At 40.8% G+C, this 21,328-nt stretch overlaps 1 protein-coding gene across 1 annotated transcript in view; it reads left to right on the top strand.

The window, feature by feature from the left end:
* Positions 1-21,328, top strand: part of CSMD1 (CUB and Sushi multiple domains 1) — a 2,539,710-nt gene that overhangs the window by 2,459,418 nt on the left and 58,964 nt on the right. The window contains exon 63 of the mRNA XM_077487775.1: positions 1,290-1,401. Within this exon, the coding sequence (XP_077343901.1) occupies positions 1,290-1,401 (112 nt within the window). The remainder of the gene's footprint in view (positions 1-1,289; positions 1,402-21,328) is intronic.

Genomic DNA, 21,328 nt, shown 5'->3' with positions numbered 1-21,328 from the left:
ATACTTCACCCCTGCTCATCCTTTGCACCACTTTATCTCTTCCCCTGTGCAGCTCTGCCTCTGCCCCCCACAGTCCTAACCCACCACTGCACCTCACTGCACATCTGTATACTCCTGGCACACCTCTGTCTCCACTACACACCTTCACACACCTTTTTGTAACACTTCACCCCTTTCTCACACCTGTTCCAACACCAAACCCACTCCTCACACCTGTTCCAACACTACACCCACTTCTAACACCTGTTCTGACACTGAACTCCCTCCTCTCACTTGTTCTCTCATTGCACATCCTTCTTACAGTTGTCCCAAAACTGAACACTTAACCTCCTCCACCTTACACATGTTCCAACACTGCATGGCCTTTTCATGCTTGTCATGGCACTGAATCTGTTTCTTACAATTGTTCTGACACTGCACCCCATTATTACATCTGTTCCAACACTGCAACTCACACTTGTTTCAACACTGCAGCCCTTTCTCATACCTGTTCTTCCACATCTTCCACAATCACTCACTTATGATGGCACTAGTACATGCCACTGGGGTTGGAGGTGAGACCCAATGATTCAGAAATTGAATTTGCCATTAACAGGCCTAGGTCATGAAATTCTTCAGCCGACAGCATGCCTACTAGTAGTGTGGCAGATGAAAGGTTGGTGCTGCAGCTGGGGCCAGGAATTTGTAATAAAAATAAATAATGCCTGGAACCTGGGGCATATTCAAAAAGATGAAGGTCACTTGCCCCAACTGCTCACAGCGATCAACATTACTGGAGAGCATGGTGGGGTCACAATCTATATATCACTTGGCAAAAATTGATGGATAGACCCGGGCCAACTTGTGCTCTAGCCATAGAATTTTTAGTTTTGTTTTCATTGTTCAAACTTCTGCCGTTATTCTTAGAATGTTTTGTTTTATGTAATATATGGTTTTATTCTGAATAGATTTATTCTTTACCTTTGCATTGCAAATTGAACAGATATCAGTGATTAGAATAAAGTACCGTAGCATTTAAACTATATATATATATATATAAAAAAATGTATACATATTTATATTTATACTTATTTTTTTTCCAAATACAATGACTTTCTTATCTTTTCTCATCTTTTTTTCTCCTTCAGTACTTTCTTCTAAAGAGGAAAGGAATAGTGCTTGGACGTACATTTTGTCTTATGAAAAAAAAAATAGCATTTTCATTTATGTGCCTCATTATCATTTAAATAGCTATCTTCACTTCATTTTAAGACTCCTGACATATTTCTGATATTTTTGTTTTTTTGAAGATTGGGAGTACTGTCTTCTTTAGATGTCGGAAAGGCTACCATATTCAAGGCTCCACTACACGTAATTGTCTAGCTAATTTAACGTGGAGTGGAACTCAGCCAGAATGCATCCGTAAGTACCACTAGCCCTTGGATCAGTTTAAATTATCGCCTCTTTACTGAAATGCATTTCCTGTTCTGATAGCATTACCTAACTTAAAAGAAACCTAAAAATGCAAAGACAGATATGTACTATATAGGAGTAAAAGAGTGAATGAAAAAAATTCAATTTATCCCATAAGTCTACAAAAAAAAACCAATTAAAAATGAATAGTTCCATATATATGCAGTGATAAATTTACCTGTATAATTCTGTTAATGTCAGTTTTAGAATAAGTTGGCAAATCCTTAAAAATGAAAGGCTTTATGTTTTTATGTATTCTTTTTCACTTTTGCAAACTTTCATACAACATGTTTTAATGACAAGTTTTGACGGATTTACAAAGGGTTTAGCTGCCCATCAACCAATGATCCCTTCAAACTTCTATTCAGATGAAAATCTTCTTAATTAATTCTTTTTACTCCTCTGTCAAGGACAAGCCAGGGTTTCTATTGACATTTTTTTTTTTTTAGCAATAACAAGCTGTAAAGTCTTTAATAACCAAAAGCACCATGTTGCAAGGATGCTGACTTGTAAGTTAATAGACTGCATGGCTGTCTAATATTGCTCAGCATATTTTTATGACCTTCATGTTGCCCATACAAAGAGATAAAGCCCCAAAAGTACTTTTCCCATAGTGAAATGGCACACTTATCTTCTACAGTCATGGTAGAGGGACACAAACAGGAAAAATTGGATTTTGAACACAGAACAGTATACCTTACCTTGTGGTTGTTTTAAACTAGCAGAGGATACTTTATCCACCAAGCTTTTAGAAGATGAACCTTTTTACTTTTACTTTTTTTTTACTGTTTTTTACTGTTACTTTTCAAAGCAATGACAATGATATGCAGTTGTGAGAAACATCCTGTGGTTACTGGTGAATTTCTATATAAATGGTTCCTAGACTGATATGAAATTCATCAATCTCACATATTTAAAGATAGCCTTTTTTAGGTAGCTTTTGTTATTTGCTCTTCAACAATTTATATACATACAATATAAAATCGACAAGTTCAAAGTACAAAGACAAGAACAAACAAGAAAAAGAAAGAGGGGAAAGCATAGGGGGGGCATTATTACTTTGCTATTGATAGTGATATTAATTATGAAACTTTCAATGTGGTCAACACTGCAGGACATTTAGGTGTTTCAAACTTCTATAGGAAATATCCAAGAAAAGAGAAAATTATTTCAAACACAATAATACATGAATCATATAGCATTACTGAGCACCTCTTTCTCCTTGCCTTCAGTATCCTTCTGGGCACATACTTGTTCACAGAATTAACATAGTATAAGTAAAACATTAGCTCAGTAATTGGTACAGTATAAGTAAAACATTCACATTGTAATCAATCACACATCACGGTGGTGATATGGGCTACCCCCCCCCCCGGGAACAATTGTGCATGCTTGCTCCCGAGTCCTGCTCTGTATATCCATTGACACACAGGACTCAGCCCCGCTCCCTCCTTACTGACTGTGAGTAACAGCAGCAGGAGCCAATGGCTCCTGTTGCTGTGTCTGAGCCAATGAGCCAATAAGGAGGCAGAGAGTCGGGAGAGCAGCTGATCTTGTACACATCACTGGATCTAGATCAGACTCAGACAAGTGATGGGGCTCCACGCTAAAGGTTTTTTACCTTCATACATAAAAGGCATGAAAGTAAAAAAAAAAAAACTACAGAATTTAGAACCACTTTAATGCACTGATAGTATCAAAATAGTTTTGGGAAGCACCAAAATGTGCCTTAAATTGCCTGTATCACTGCTATATCTAGCACACCAGGTGAAATCTCAGAACATAAATATGCACATCCATCAAAGGGTCCTGTAAACCCTATACAGTATAGATTGTGTAAATCCCCTAGAAGTAGAAAAGGAAACAAAGAGTACATATTGAAGAATAGTATTCCATTGTGCAGATATTTCACCCACAGTTTGTTCCCATTTAAGCTTGCAGGAAAGATAATTAGATGTCACTTGTAAGTAAAGAAAACTGAGATAAATATGTAACATAACTCCCCTCCTAGCTGTAGAAGTAAGTCTAGTTTCTAATAAGTCAGCTTTATGAAGTGTAAAGTTGGTGATAAAAAGTACACAACTCTGCCAATATGTTCATGGTAATACAGTATATACATTTTCATTATTATTGGATTTGAGCCCTACAAAAGTGTAATCTCTTTGGGTCCTAACAATTTGTGCCAGCAAATGGCACTACTTTCCTTATAAAAAGTGTTTGTAATGAGTAAAGAAGCTTCTCTAGCCTGACCTTAGCTGCAAGGGTTGTGAGATGAGGCCCTTGTCCCCATCAACATGGGGACAAGGTGCTTTGAGGGGCTACCCCAAAGCACCCTCCCCATGTTGAGGGAATGTGGCCTGGTATGGTTCAAGGGGGGGTGCTCTCTTGTCCCCCCTCATCCTGTAGCCTGCCAGGTTGTGTGCTCAGATAAGGGTCTGGTATGGATTTTTGGGGGGACCCCCACACCTTTTTTTTAATTTTGGCATGGGGTTCCCCTTAATAGCCATACCAGCTCTGAAGGACCTGGTATGGAATTTGGAGGAACCCCCACACAAATTTTTTTACATTTTATTTTGTTTCCCTTTAATATTCATACCAGACCCAAAGGGCCTGGTAATGGACTGGGGGGATCCCATGTCATTTTTTTAATGACTTTTATCTGTATTGCCGGGACCGGCAATTCATTATAGCTGCTAGTACTTTTAAATTACTTTTTTTTCTTTAGAAATGTCATTTTGTGCAGGGACTGTTCTAAACATGGGGAAAATGTGCCACTTTACAGGCATACAGGCATACAGGCATACTATAGACACCCCCCAGGTATGAAATTTAAAGGAATATTTCACTTTTATTGTTTCACTTTAAGCATTATTAAAATCACTGCTCCCAACAAAAATCTGTTTTTAAAACTTTTTTTTGCATTGATACATGATACATTGATATATTGATACTGGGGCAGGACCCGGGTCCCCAAACACTTTTTGTGACAATAACTTGCATATAAGCCTTTTAAAATTAACATTTTTTATTTTTCATGTTAATGTTCCATAGACTTTAACGGTGTTCCGGCAGATTTCGAATTTGCTGTGAACACCCCATATTGTTTGGTGTTCTGCAGAACATCCGAACAACCAAAGTTCGGTTCAAACTTATGCTCGAGCCGAACCGTTCACCCATCCCCTATTGATCATGTGTTGAACAAAGAATTTTCATTTTTATCCAACCTTGCAATGTCTGCTGCTGCCTTATCAAAAAACTGAGAGCCTAGATTTACCACAACAAGACAAATAAACGTTTAGCAGGGAATAGCATAGAGTTCAGCAGATAAAGCCACATTTAATCACTTCCCATCTGGCCTATAGCAAAACGACGGCCAGACAAGACTATTGCTGATCCAGGTGAATGTAATATGATATCACTGTGTCTATCAGATACAGCCAATTATTGATCAGTGTACTGGCCTGCTGCCACTACCATGTGATATCTGTGACAGATCACAGCAGATTACATGACAGTTTTAAAAAACGTCTGACGTCCTTTAATGCCACCCATTATGTACAATTGTGTTGCTAGCTGTGGTTGGTCACAGTCACATAGTACAGACAGGGACAACCGCAGCCCATCTGTACCATGCAATTAGCTGTGGCCACAGCTAATCACAACAGAACATACCAAATTAATCAGTGTCATTCAGTAAAAATGGTTGCTTATACCAATGAAATTCATAATTCTCTAGTCGCATTAGAAAAATATAAAAATAAAAAAAATATTAAAGAAAACATGTTTATATGCTGTCGCCAGTCAGTGTCCCTGATCACTGTCATGTCCATTTTATGATAATGCTGTACTGCACTGGTGACAGTATGTACAAAAAACATTTTTTTTTTTCATTTCTCCAAAAAAATTGTGGCAAAAAAGAATAACGGCAAAAAGCTCTCTATGACTCTTACTACTTGGGTTTGACTGTCTAGTTTCCAAAAGGTCATTTGGGGGATACTGTCCTAGTGTTTTTGGGCCTCAATAAATTAGATGAGCCATCAGTACATCAGGTGAGATTGATTTTCAGATATATACCATAGTTTATGAACTCTATAACTTTCCTATAGACTAAATAATATACATTGATTTGGGTTATTTTAATCAAAAAAAATCAGAATACATCTGGCCTAAATTAATGAAGAAAGATTATTTACAAAAATTTATAACAGAAACAAAAAAATATGTATTTTTGGCCTTTTTTTTCTTTTGCAAAAAAATAAAAACAAAAAACAGTGGTGATTAAATACTACCAAGAAAGTTCTATTTGTGTGAAAAAAATGTTAAAATTTAATTTAGGTAGTGTTGCTTGACATTCAAAGTGCAACAGCGCTGAAAGCTGAAAATTGGCAGAAAGGGGGTGAAAGTGCCCTGTATTGAAGTGGTTAAAGGATAAGTTCACTTATAGTAAATGCACATTTTTTTTACAGATAAAAAAAATTGTATTTATTCTTTTTTTCTTAGGAGCCTGCAGATCATTGCATCCCCGATCAGCAGATTGCAGGTGCAATGTCAGGACACTCAGTACAACTGTCTCTCCATACCACGCATACAGGTAGACAGTTACAGATGTGCAGCAAGACAGAGTAATGAATTACAAGGATGCTCATCAGAGCCCTTAAAGTTCATTGAGAACTACAAGCTATCTGCTGCCGTGGGAGATGGGACTTGTATACATTCATTCACAGATCTTTTTTAAATTGTGACACCAGGTGCAGGGAGAGGATCCTCTGCCTGCTGTCATGGGGGGAATCAGTGAGTGGGGGAGGGGTGCACAGTAACATGTTACATGTTCCACCCTAAATATGGGTGTAACATGTACCATGTTGCCAAAGGAGAATGTAGCCTTTAACAGCTTGACATTTTAAATGTTGCTTTTGGAAATTAGTTGAAAAATCTGGAAACACTGAGACTTTAAATTCATCTATTTGCAGTTTGCTCATCTCCCTCAACTTTCATAAGGTTATTTCCTTGCCCTTATAATTTAGTGATTTTATAAAAAAAAAAAACCCTGGGAGGATTACCCAGGGGTAAAAGACAGGATGGAACCCTGTTCACTTGCTTATCTGGAAACAAGCATGACAAAGATTCCTTGCAAAAGGTGTTGAGTAGTCGGGATTCAATGATCTACACAGGACCTTTTTCCTCTGCACATTCAGGTATTTCCACCAAGCCTACTGTACATTATCCTGTCTTAAACAGTTCTCCAAGTCATCATGTTTACTAGTGTTTACATGCAGCTGTAACATGGCTGGTTAAGGAGATATCAAGCTGAACAGGAACCATTACATCCTCTAGTTCCCCTAATCTGCCCTCTAGCAGCATCTACGCAGCATCTACGCTCACATTTTTTGGAAGTCTTTTCACAATAACGTGATATCCTATTTTATATCATGTACCTGTGGTTGAGAGAGACTAATTCCCCTATTTACTGCAGTTAATACTTTGATTAGGATGGGCTCAGTACTCCCATCAGGAAAATCCAACAGGGGGGCTTCCTCTTTCACAGTTCTACCCTTCAGACCTAGGGAGCAACAGTCCCGTGCCCCATCATCCCAGTTACTGATAGAGGAGGTATCGATAGCTAAGTGCTGGCTTACCACAGCTGAAGGTTCAGTAGGGGGTTCATTACTTGATTTAAACTGGGCTCTTCTTCACTGGAGTACAAGCAAAATGCTACAACTTGGCTGCTGCTTCCTTCTGCCTGTTTTATTGTGAGCTTGCATAGAGGAGATTAGTGCCCTCTTGGACCTTGCTGCCACTCCCTGATGAGCCCTCCTCGGTCTTCCTAGTCAGGGTTTCAGGGTCAATTTTGGACACAGATGGTTGTCTGAAGTTAAAGCACTCAGCTATGGTAGCGTATGATTGCTGTCAGTCTCTGCGGGATTGCAGATAAGAACAATCAGTGAAAGCTTAAAGAAACTGCTGCTGTTCACATGAAGCTGTACTTTTCAAAGACAGTCTTTGCCTTGACATGAGTATGGCCAAGTCTTTAGAATATCTTCTGCAACTCGTTGCTGTCTTATAGCTCAGAAACTCTGAATTTCTCAAAAATCTCTATTATTTGATCCACTTGTATAGATATATTTTGTAAAACACAGATGAATTATTATGTCAAGGAAGTTAATCAGACAATCGAATGTCATAACTGACTCCAGTCAATAACTTACATTTTTTTAAATCATTTTCAACAAAGATATGCCAGTAAAAATGTTGAGAATATTGTTAAGAGAATCTATCATGTATCTATGATGCAGCCCTTTCTGCACACTCTGCCATTTAGCCTTTCTTCACTCCCAGCCCTGCTCTGGAACCAATATCCCCTCCATTTCCTTTGGCCATCAGTGGCACTCCCATTGGGTTGTGTCTTCATTACTAGGCAATGGGCTGGCTCCTTCTGCCAGGCTTACTCTAATATTTTTAACAGTGGCTCTGTGCATTATGCTAATTTTCTGCAGCCTGCCCTGACCTCTGCCTGTTTCTGAATTGTGCTTAATGTTTGTCACCTACCACACCTTTTGCTTGCCTTGGAACTACACTTACTGTCTGCCACCTTCCCTGACCTCTGCCTATATCAGGACCAGGGTCTAAACCTGCATGCCAGACAATTGCTCAAGAAATCTTGCCTTGGACTTTGTTTCTCTTAAACCTTGAACCTTTTGCTCCTCCCATGAATGTCTTATTTTAGCCATGTGTTTATACATACTATTTGCCAGATTATTATGCTCTCTCCAGCCAATATCTTGCTCTTGTCACACCAGCTGCCATTCGTATCTTTGCTACCACTTGTTACTGACCTTTGACTTGTTCCTTGACTATGCTTCTGCTTGAAAGCCAGTCTGCAACCATTTGTTAGGAACCTTTGGCTTGTTACTAACTATGCTTCTGCTTGATCCCTACCTGCTTTATCTGATACTGGACCCCAGCTTCATGACTGTGATTTGGTACTAACATGCAGCAAACCCTCCACCATCAGGAGGTCTGGTCAACACCAGTTAATGATCAAACTCCACAGTTTGTTTGAGCCCATGCCATCCACCAGGGTGACTTGCTTCTGTACTTATCCAGCTGTTTGGTGGGAGCCTCTCTACTGCTATAACTACTGGTCTCTGGGCCTGACCCCTGTCCATAACAGCCAGTTTCTGAATTATGTTTATTGTCTACCACCTACCCTGACCTACACGTACTCTTTGCTATATTCTTCATTATCTCTTGTTTTACTTGGCCAGCACCTCTAGCATTGTGCATTAAAGTATATGTGACTTCAACAAGCTTGACATTAACTGGAATTCTCAATCTGCATTTATAAGTAGGAACAGAGATTTAATGAAGGCAATGAATGGGATTTCTCTGAAACAATTGGTAAAAAGCCCAACCCAAGGAACATATTCTAGACCCAGTACTGACAAATGGAGATCGATTGTCTGGTGTTTAGATGGGAGAAAATCTAGGTTCTAGTGATTACCAATGTTTTTGTTTGATATTAAAACAAGAACTGAAAAACATATACAAAAACAAAAGTTTAAAAAGGACACATTTTGCTGAAATTACGGGATTTTTAAATAATGAATTAAAAGATTGAAGTAAAGCAACAGGAATCCGTAATCAGTGGGCACTGTTAAAGTCTACCATCCTGAAGGCAACTAGATTTTATGTCAGACAAATTGTGAGGCCGCGTACACACGCGGGGACTGTTCGCTCAACTTTGTCCGCTGAACAGTGTTTCGGCGGACAGTCCGCTCGTGTGTGGGCTTCAGCGGACAGTTTCAGCGGACAGTCTGACGAACAAAGTTTTTCGGAAATTCCGAAAAACTGTCCGCTGAAACTTGGTTTGAGCGGACAGTCCGCCCGTGTGTAGGCTTGTTCATCAAACTAAGTCTCGCGCATGCTCAGAAAGAATTTACACGCCGAAGGTTGCATTGCAGTGTATAGGACGTCGTTTTCTAGTCCCGTCGTACGTGCCGTTCACGTCATCGCGCACGGTTTCAGCGGACTGTTCGTTCGTCGTGTGTGGGCAAGTCCGTCCATGCTAATTTTGAGCGGACTGTCCGCTGAAACTGTTTGACGAACAAAGTTGAGCGAACAGTCCCCGCGTGTGTACGCGGCCTTAGAGTAAACAGAAGAAAAAATATATGGTTCACTAAAGAGTTAAGTAGGATAATAAAGTAGCAACAAATCAGCATATAGGAGTTTCAAGGAAACAGGAGGTGTAGCTAAAAGAGAAGAGTATAAAAATAGACAAAAGGAGACCAAATACATTATCAGTGCTGCTAAAGCACAGAAATATGAGGACATGACTAACTCTATTAAGAAAGGAGACTAAACCTTTTTAAACGCTTGACGGCCAGCTGCCGTCATACTGCAGCAGGTCGGCACGTTCCCGCGAGCAGTCATAGCTGTATGTCTGCCCTTTTTTTTCCCAATTCTAATTTTATTTTAAGTTATTATAAGGTATTACGCATACTTAAACAATTTCAAACATATACATTACTTACATACATAGTGATCACATTAATTTTGTTACACATATCTTGAATACGTTAACACATAAAAAAAAAAAAAGGGAAAACAAAATAGAAAATAAAAAAAAATAAAAAATAAAAACACAACCCCCCCTCCTCTCCTTTCCCTCTCTCCTTTCTTTTCCCCTTTTATTTCCCCCGACAGAGTCTTTCCTTCCATCCTTTTTTTTCCTTCAGCTTTTTACCAATTTCCTATGCTGCCTCCAGGGAGTCCAAACCAAGAGGCACCTTTCGTACATATCTATTTCTTGTGCTAAAAGTATCTCCATTCTCTCTATATTATCCATTTCTAAGGCCCATTCGTTTATCGGAGGAGACTGAGTTGATTGCCAGTGCCGCGGTATCACAGTTCTTGCTGCCATCAACCAGTACCCAGGGTGATTTGCAATGTATTTGGGATTACCTTCCCAGTAACCAATGTGTATAGTTGCATAATCTTTTCCCAGAAACCAAAAATTGGGGGATATTCCCACCAGATATGGAGCAATGAGCCTTTGTCTGTATGGCACCGCCAACATATATCTGATTTTTCTGGGTATATACGTTGGAGTGTCACTGGGCTCCAGTACCATCTTGAGAGCAACTTATAGTTCGTCTCTTGTGCTTTAATTGTTGGTGATAAACAATGGGATAAATTAAATGCCTGCTCCCATTCCCCAACCTCAATTTGAACATTAATCTCATTAGCCCATTTGTTTATATATTCCGGGTACTCCGGGTGATTCTTAATAATAAAGATCTTATAAAGTGCTGATAAAACATGTTTTGGTTTTTGATCTTGTGTCAGGAGAATTTCAAGTTGAGTTAAATCTCTACCCAGGGACTTACTTGCATGAATAGAAAACTAAAATGACAGTAACTGCCAGTATTCCAGCGTTTGTATGAATGATGGTCGCTGTGTAGGAAATAGGTTTAGTAAGGTCGGAACTGTTCCCTGGCATAGAATATTGCTCAATCTATAATGAGATTCCCTATTCCATATAAGAAAACTTGTCCTATTTAATGCCGGTGGGAAAAAAGGGTTGCAGAATAGAGGTGTCATAGGTCCTTCATAGGAGGAAAGTACCAATTGTATAACTGTTTTAACCCATATGTTCAACAAATGGGATGTAAGAGAAGGCATAGTCTCTAACAACTCTCAATGCATATTGCTACCAGACAAATCTAACATGGCAACACTTTTAGATCTAATTGATTCAACCCTTGTTCTAATTTTACCCATTGTTTAGTTTCCGAACAATAAAACCAATCCACCAGTCTAATCAAGACTGCCGAAACTTAATAATGATACAAGTCAGGTGCACCCGCACCTCCTTTCATTTTTGGTAATGATAATAATTTCTTTTGCAGTCTTGGTTTTTTATGGCGTCGGCCCTTTAAGCAGTGATAGCAGACACGCGCACACTGCACTGCAGGGGAACCAATGCGCGTGGCCAGTGGTCGCGATGACCACCAGCCATGCGTAATGGTGGGCATGAGAGTCAGAAGAGGGATGTGTGTATGTAAACACACAAATCCCTGTTCTCTGAGGAGAGGAGAGACAGATCGCATGTTCCTACTAGCTAGGAACATCGATCTGTCTCCTAATCTAATCAGTTCATTCCCCCTACAGTTAGAACACACACTGAGGGAACACAGTTAACCCCTTGATTGCTCCTGGTGTTAACCCTTTCCCTGCCAGTTACATTTACACAGTAATCAGTGCATTTTTAGAGCACTGATTGCTATATAAATGTCAATGGTCCCAGAAATGTGTCAAAAGTGTTGGGTCTGTCTGGCACAATGTTGCAGTCCCAATAAAAACCACAAAAAATAATAAAAATGCCATAAAAATGCCATAAATCGTTCCCTTAGTTTGTATAAACGATAACTTTTGTGCAAACCAATCAATATACGCTTATTGCGATTTTTATTACTAAAAATATGTAGAAGAATATATATTGGCCAAAACTGATGAAGAAATTTGATTTTTAAAAACATTTGTTGGGGATATTTATTATAGCAAAAGGTAAAAGAATTTTTTTTTTTCAAAATTGTCACTCTTTTTTTGTTTATAGCTCAAAAAATTAAAGCCGCAGAGGTGATCAAATACCACCAAAAGAAAGCTCTATTTGTGAAAAAAAAAATTGTTTTGGTACAGCATTGCACAAACACGCGATTGTCAGCTAAAACGATGCACTGCCATATCGCAAAAATGCACTGGTCATTAAGCACTCAAATCTTCCGGCTTGTAAGTGGTTAAGGTACATCAGCGATGGAAGGAAGGGGGTCGCTAAAATGAAAATTGAGCACAACACTTATGTTGACAGAGACCTAGATGTAGCAAACCATTTAACCACTTCAAGTCCAGACCCATTTGCCCCATTTCAGTCTAGGCCATTTTTCATCTCTCAGTATTGTCACATTTTGAATGACAATTACTCAGACATGCAACCAAATTTAAATGGTATTAATTTGTTTTGAGATAGATGGAGCTTTCTTTTGGTGGTATCTTATTCACCATTGGATTGTTTTTATTTTTTGCACTATAAATGAAAAAATACTGAGCATTTAAAAAAAAAAACATATTTTTCCTAATATCTGTCAAAAATTTAGCAAATAAATAGTATGTAGCCATACATTTAAGTCAAAATGTATTCTGCTACATTTCTTTGGTAACAAACCCAAATCAGAGTTTATGATTCAGTCTGTATGAAAGTTATAGAGTCTACAAACTGTATTATAAACATATATTTGAAAATGGATCAATCCTTCTGTACTGACTGTCTATCTCATTTCTTGAGGCCCAAAAAGGGCAGGACAGTACAAAGTTGCCTTTTGTGAAAGGCTTGTTCACTGTCTGGACTGATTGTATACCAGACAATGTATACTGTGTATCACACAAATAAATCATGTCAAAACCAAGATATCGCCACCTATATACAAGCATTTTGGGAATAACTTAGTGTATTATCACCTATAGCACCCCAGTTCCTATAAACCAAGCAAGCCTAGCCTACAGATGCATAGTTGCCTCCAAGAATGCCATGTTCACTTTCACTGGAGTTTAATGAAAGGAAGAACAAAAGTGTTCCTGTGCATTTTTATGCAGGGGGTGGCTGGGATTAATGTCTCACAGGAGCATAATTAATCAGATGTGCAGATGACTCAGTTCAGGCACAGGCAGAGACAAGGTCAGCAAACAGGCAAGGATTGGTCCAGGCAACAGGCAGAAACATGGTCAATAAAAAGGCCACGGATAGTACAGGCAAAACTCAGGGCCACCAACTGTGAGTTGCTGCACTATTAGGGTTTGTTCACACATAAGATTTTGGGTGGTAAATCCTTGTGGTTGAGCCATGGTTTTACGGCCCCTCAACCTCTACCTCCTTTAGTTGCAGAGGCAGCAGCTGGGGGTGTACACATGCCACAGCTGTGATGCTTTGCTTCACAGCTGTGGCATGACATATACTCCCTATATGTCCAGTCACAGTGACCCATTGAAGTGAATGAGGTTGCTTCTGATGGGTCAAAAAGGTTAAAGCAAGTGGTGAGGAGGCAATACAATTCCTCCTCACTGCCTGTCCATTGCTCTCTAAAGAGCCATCCAAACACAGATGGCTTTTGAGAGAGCATTGCACATGTCAACAACTCCTTATGGTTACACTATGTCTGGTTTGGCAGTGATCAGGGGTACTGTAATTGTTATGGTGGTGATCAAGGACACTGTAAACTGGTTTGACGGTGATTAGGGACACTGCAACTGGTGTGGCAGTGATCAGTGACACTGTAATTGGTGTGGCAATAATTATGGACAATAAGACTGGTGTAGCAGTAATCAGGATCATTGGGACTAGTGTGATGGTGATTATGGACAATATAACTGGTGTGGCGTTGATCATGGACACTGTAACTGGTATGGTGGTTATCAAGGACACTGTAAACTGGTGTGATGATGATCTGGGACACTATAATTGGTGTATTGGTGATCAAGGACACTGTAATTGGTGTGGCAGTGATTATGGGCAATATGACTGGCGTGGCAGTGATCAGGGACACTGGGACTGGTGTGGCAGTGATCAGGGCCACTGTAACTGGTGTGCCAGCGATCAGGGACAATATGACTGGTGTGGCAATGATCAAGGACACTGTAACTGGTGTGATGTTGATCAAAGGTGTAACTACAACCTTAAGGACCCTGGTGCAAGAATTCACAAAGGGTCCCCCTGACCTCTGGTCCTGAGGCCCTACCCTCTGGGCCTGGGGCCCTTACTCTCGTTGTAGGGCCCTTTATTATGGTCCCACAGCGGTCAACTTCCTGCCACCTTGGGGTCATCCCACAGTGGCAGGACACCAGGGTCTAGTCGCAAATGCCACTTTTTGACCCCGGTAGTTCCACCACTGTGTTCCACCTGTATTTAGGTACTGACATAAATGTTTTCGATTTTACCGGCATGTAAGTACTGCACTCTCAGCACCCAAAAGGCTTTTAAACAGGATGTTATTGACAGACTCAGTGAGCAGACCCTAAGCAGATCACCCATGACAGAAGACCCAGCATACCCATTGCCGACCCAGGAACATAAGCTGCAGTAGTTCAGGAGGAGAGCTCTGACAAAAAATGGCTTCAACTTTGGACACAGATGGAGGATGGTAGGTCAGACTGGCAGCATTGGGCTAGCAGCAGTGGGGAGCGGCGGGGGAGTTAATTCCGACGGTGGTTATCAGTACCAGCAGGGCTGGTGCAAGAATTTTTGTCTACATAGAGGAAGGTGCATTTTGATTTTTAATGACCTTCCACCCCACCGTCCACCTGCCACCCCACTGTCCACCTGCCACCCCTCTCCCCTCCACAATGCAACTCCCACTGTCTAGAGCTACGCTGGGACCTCCTTCACATTACACCCATATTTGTGATGGGGTGCAATGTGATGACTCTTCAAATCCACCCAGCGCAAATCCACCCCACCCAATCCCCCTCTCAGAAAAAATCCTATCCCGACTTCTAGCCAAATCCTCTCCCCCAGGTCCTCCCTTCCAGCACAACCCTCTCCCTCCATCCTGGGTGAAACCCCCCACCCATCCTCCCCAGCATGAGTCCCCTTTCACTCATGCCAGCATAAGTATTCTCTTCTGTTTTGTCATAAATCCTACTACCCAAATCCCCCTTTCCAGTACAACCCCCCCAAAACATAAATCCTCTCGCCTACAAATCCATACTTCCCAACTGTCCTGGTTTTGGTGGGACCTTCTGACATACAAATGAAATCCTGTGTATCCAGACTAAGGGTCTATTCACACCAGAATGCTGTGTTTGAAACCTGTGTTTTGTGTGCTTTTGCCACACTGCATTTAAAATGCACTGCCACAGCGATCTGTAGATGTCAACTTAATGACTCCCTAAATGCAGGTCACAAACACAATGTTTGCCTGCACCAGATTGTATGATCAGAAGTACCATATGATCCAGTTGCTGTGTGCTTTGTAAAGTAGTGCATGCACAGCTTTTGGTGCAGACCAACACAATTTCAGCACATTCAGATGAAATGGCTGAAATCTCACAGCACCTGGAAGGGATGCAAATAGCACAGGAATGCACAGCACATTCCTTTATGATTCTTGGTGTACACCTGCCCAGAGTCCTGGAGCCCAGTGCTGAAAAAAGGTTCAGGCACTTCCACTAACTTGCCTGACCGGGGGGCACTAGTGTAGGCACCTGAGGTGATTGCCCTGAATCTCTAGCGAGGTACCCCCTCAATAGGGATGAGCCGAACACCCCCCGGTTTGGTTTGCACCAGAACATGCTAACAGACACAAACTTTGTGTGAACAAGCGAACACTGTTAAAGTCTATGGAACATGAAAGTGAAGAATCAAGTGTGTTCATTTTAAAGGCTTATATGCAAGTTATTGCCATAAAAAGTATACGGGGACTCGGGTACAGCCCCAGGGGAGATGTATCAATGAAAAAAAAAAAAAGTTTTTGAAACAGCCATTTTTTCAGGAGCAGTGATTTTAATAATGCTTAAAATGAAACAATAAAAACAAAATATTCCTTTAAATATTGTGCATGGGGGTCCCCTTAGTCTGCCTGTAAAGTAGTGCATCTTTCCCATGTTTATAACAATACCGCAGTAAAATTAAATTTCTAAAGGAAAAAATGTAATTTAAAATTGCTTGCTTGTTGTAATGTATTGTTGGATCCCGGCAATATACACGTAAAATCATTGAAAAAAAATATGTGGGTTCCCCCCAGTCCCTTCGGGTCTGATGTAAATATTAAGGGGAACTCCACACAATTTTTTTTTTACAAAAATTGGGTTGGGGTCCCCCCCAAAATCCATACCAGGCCCTTCAGGTCTGATATAGATTTTAATGGGAACCCCACGCCAAAATGTAAAAAAAAATGGCGTTGGTGTCCCCCCCCCCAAAAATCCATAACAGACCCTTATCAGAGCATGCAATCTGGCATGCCACAGGAAAAGGGGGGGAGAGAATGCCCCCTCCTGAACCGTACCAGGCCACATGCCCTCAACATGGGGAGGGTGCGTTGCATGTTGATGGGGACAAGAGCTTCATCCACACAACCCTTGCCCGGTGGTTGTGGGGGTCTTCAGGTGGGGGCTTATCGGAATCCAAATCCCACCCCTCCTATGTGAATTGTACCCCTACACATTCACCAAAAAAAGTGTCAGAAAAGTAAAAACAACAGGAAGCAGTTTTTTGACAATTGCTTTATTAATTTTTTTTTTTTTTTAATGTCCCCTTATGTCCATCCATCTTCAATCATGGTGCCAACGGACCCTAAAAATAGGAAAAAAAAGCTCTGCCTCAATGTGTGGTGTCCCGCCGACTGCTGTCTCTTGGCTGTGACAGCTGTTTTTATAGGCAAGGGCGGGGCCACCCACTGATATAAACAGGTGACCCCACCCCTTCTGATGTCACATGACATCAGAAGGGGGCGGGTCACTTGATTACATCATGGGTGGCCCCGCCCTTGCCTATATAACAGCTGTCAAAGAGAAAAGGACCATTGGATGTCGTGATGGACCATGGATTTACATCTCAGGACCATTTTTTTTAAAGGAATTGTCAAAAACTGTCTCCTGTCCTTTTTTATTTTTTTTACACTTTTTTGGTGAATGGGTAGGGGTAAAATGTACCTTATACCCATTCACATAGGGAGGCGGGATCTGGGGACCCCAAAGCACCCTCCCCATGTTGAGGGCATGTGGCCTGGTATGGATCAGGAGGGGGAGCACTCTCTTGTCCCCCCTTTTCCTGCGGCCTGCCAGGTTGCATGCTAGGATAAGGGTTTAGCATGGATTTTGAGGGAACCCCCACGCCATTTTTTTTATTTTGGCAAGGGGTTCCCCTTAAAATCCATACCAGACCTGAAGGGCCTGGTATGGATTTTGGGGGAGACCCCTACACCATTTTTTTTTATTTTGGCGCAGGGTTCCCCTTAACCACTTCAATACACTGTGTTATATATACTACACTAAATAGTGAAAAAGGCCTTCGCGCTACTATTTTATAGGTAAAGCTAATCAGCAGGGTGAATATACCTCTTCATAAAAAATCAATATAGAAAAAATGCATACAATAAATCATATACAAACGTGCACGTGCAAATGTTATAATAAGGTGCTAGAAACTGCAGCTGAACCTGATAGCATTACACAAACTATCAAACAAAAAATAAAAGTGAACAGTAGGTCCTGCGCAAATCTATCAGAAATCCTATATAAAGTGCTAGGGGAAAATGAAAAATAAATATATAAAAATATATAAAAATAAACCCAGAACTTCACCGGACCCATCGTTGGCCTTACTCACCGGACCCATCGTTGGCCTTACTCAACTTTACACCCCACAACTATACTCGTAATCAATTGGCCCTGTTTCTACAACTAACCACAGCAGCTAAACAGACTATAGCCAGGGCCTGGAAAACCCCCACGCTTCCGGTGGCAGAAATGAAGAATAGGGTTACACGGGCCATGATTCACTCCAAACTAGAGGCGAAGCACCTGGACCATATGCCCCAATTCTACAAAGTTTGGCAACCTTGGATACAACACTTTTTACCCCCAGATTTTGACCCCTATTTACTTGAGCCCTAAGTTACTCACTAATTTGTGATTGTCTCCAGCCTGTGAAGGCCTGGGTCTGTGCGGGCCGATTGACCAACTTTTCTTCTTTCCTTTTCTCTTATTCTTCATCTCCCCTCTCCTTTCTTTCTTACCTTACTGCTTTTATTTCTGTTGTGCTCTAGCTGTTCTTTCTTTCTTCTCTCTTCCTTTTATTTGAAAAATTTTGCCCACGCAGTACCAATACCCTTTTACCTACTACTTTTCTTGAGGTTGAGAGTAGCTTAACTCTTTGACTCCGATATTACCGGATTGTCTTACTTTTTGACTGTATGCTTAAGCAATTACTCTCCTAGTAGTTCTATGCGGCATATCCTTCTGCTTGTCTGTAACTGCAATATTGTGTACAAGTCTCAAGCTATATGTTCCAATGTTTTATATACTCTGTTATACCCAAATCCTGTTTGCAACGTACTGTGTACTCTGTCTGTAAACTGATAATAAAAATATTTGAAAGAAAAATAAACCCAGAACTTAAAATATATAGAAAGCAGGCAAAATACAAAAGTCCATATGGTGGATGTCAACGTCTAATTCACTGGCACCAATTGGGAAAATGCAGATAAAAGCAGTAATTAAAACATCCAGGGGCTGAAGGCTCCTCCATTCTCGTTCCCAGCCACCAGGGGGTCCTCAGCTACAGCCAACTAGGAAACAATGATCTCTGCACTGGGCCACAAGGGGTCCATATAATACAATGTAGACTGTACTGTTGCTACGAGGAAGGTTTCCACAAGAGTGTGCAGCTCAAAAAAATAATAAACAAGGAGAGAGAGGGAAGGCTCTGATAGTGTAGTAATTTTATCAAAATGGTAAAGTTTAATTAAAAAAGTATTTTTAAGTATAAAAATGGGACTCTTACATTTAAACAAAAAAACAGCACATAAAGCAAAATGGTGTTTTGGCGTTTTCCGCCAGTCCTACTTCACTTCCGGTACGACGTACGGGAGTGACCGGAGATCATTGTTTCCTAGTTGGCTGTAGCTGAGGACCCCCTGGTGGCTGGGAACGAGAATGGAGGTGGTCTTCTTTGTTTGATGTGCCTATCTTTCTACACTTGGAGGTGAGAGTTCTGGGAGCCTTCAGCCCCTGGATGTTTTAAGTACTGCTTTTATCTGCATTTTCCCAATTGGTGCCAGTGAATTAGACGTTGACATCCACCATACATCATCCTCTTACCCCCCCCCCCCCACCAAATCACTGCAAGTATTCTTCTTTGACAACTTACCCCCTTTCTCAGAGTCCCCTTCCTTGTGTGTCCTTCCCCTGCAAGTGCCATACATTCAGATTCAGTACAAACCTCAAGTCAGCACATTCCGTCCCATTGGTGCTATGTCAATTCTCCTCCCTCTCCTCCTCCTATCTGTGAAATCCGAGCCAAGGAAGAGAGTAAAAGGGGCTTCAGTCCATGTGTTAGTGTGAGACAGGAGGGGGGAGAAAGAAGGTAGGAGGGAGAGATACCACCACTGCCATACAGACTAATCTCAACGTATGGGACTTGAAACATCCCACATGAGCTCTGAGCCAGTCATTGGAGCAGAGTGCCAAAAGTGAGTGCCAGTGGTGTTAGAGCTCACCCTCCTTGCGGCTGCTAGATCAGGCACCAGAACAGAAGTCCTTTCGTGCTGCCTCGGCACCTCCTCACAGTGACAGAATGCCAGGGCCCAGTTGCAAGTGCGACTGTTGCTGCTCTGATAGTTCCACCACTGGTGGTGTTTAGAAACAATATGACTGGCACAGCAGTGAATAGTAACAGTGAGTGGTGGCAGTATGTAAAGGAAAAAAATATATTTTTTTTAAAAACATTTTTAACATATTTTCATTAGAACAGCTCAGTGTCACCATAGTGGTACTGTACTACTCGGAGGGGAGATCTAGGATTTTTTTTGTTTGTTTTATATTTTTTTTTTAATACTTATTACAGTGATGATCACTGTAATAAGCAATCGGTAAGCTTATCTAAAGTTTCATTCATGAAAGCCTGCTTACTCCTGTGATACTGTGATTGGTCACAGCTGCCACATGGTTGGTTGAGGGATCATATGGGTTTTAGTAATGATGGTTAATTTTCAGGATTTCAGGAGACAGAGGTAGAAGATGAAAATGCTTGATTAAAGAAAATAAAGCAATTGGCCTGAGTTCTCAGAGAATGTCATGGTATAGTTGTTGGACCATTATTGGACTGTTTTTCTTATCTCTACCAACAGGAGATATTCCCAATGACTGACACACATCTTATATTGTACCTACCCATAAGATAGGGAGTAGAATTTGGTAATTACAGAACAGTGAGTTTGACTACTTCCAGTCTGGGCTTTTTCTGGCCCCTTTTATTAATGTGCCCAGGGTTGTCAGGAATAGGCCCTTGTCCCCATCAACATGGGGATAAGGTGCTTTGGAGCAGAGCACCCCCACCCCAAAGCACCCACCTTTCCTTGTTGAGGCATGTGGCCTGGTAGGGTTCATGAGGGGGGGCACTCACTCGCCCCCCCCTTTCCTGACCTGCCAGGCTGTATGCCTGGATAAGGGTCTGATATGGATTCTGGGGGGACCCCACACAGTTTTTTTTAACATTTTGGCATGGGGTTTCCCTCCAAATCCATACCAGACCTGAAGGGTCAAACCATTCGCCCATGCCTAGCTCTGGAGAGCTCACATACAAAAAGCTTTTTATAAAATAGAACAAGGATGTGTAACAAAAATGGCGAAAGGTATGAGGGGTAAAACATATCAGGAAAGACTTCTGATACTTAATATGTACAGTCTGAAGGAAAAGGTTCAAGAGGGCAGTATTTTTAATATGAAGCCAAGATTAAAAACATGGGGACATAGCTTAAAGCTAGCTGAAGGAAAGTTTAAAACTAATCTTTGAAAGTATTATTTTACTAAAAGGGAAGTTAATGCTTGGAATAGACAAGTTAAAAAAGGCAAAAAACAGAAAAACAAAAATGACAAAAACGTGTATCAATTAAACAAAAATGTGGCAGACTTGAGGCTTGATGGACCACTTGGCCTTTTTTTGTGGCATCAGTTTTTGTGTATGTTTCTTTAAAGCCTTAAGTTAAACAACCCATTCAGTTTAAAATAGAAATGCAAGGCAAAAAAATTTGCATATATACAGATATCTATGCACTGTGTATATATATATATATATATATATATATATATATATATATCTCACATGACC

Source organism: Lithobates pipiens, unplaced genomic scaffold (assembly GCF_037356315.1).
Source record: "Lithobates pipiens isolate NorthernLeopardFrog02 unplaced genomic scaffold, aLitPip1_a1.2 Scaffold_18, whole genome shotgun sequence".
In the NCBI taxonomy this organism is placed as follows: Eukaryota; Metazoa; Chordata; class Amphibia; order Anura; family Ranidae; genus Lithobates; species Lithobates pipiens.
This window is presented reverse-complemented; position numbering and strand designations above follow the sequence as displayed.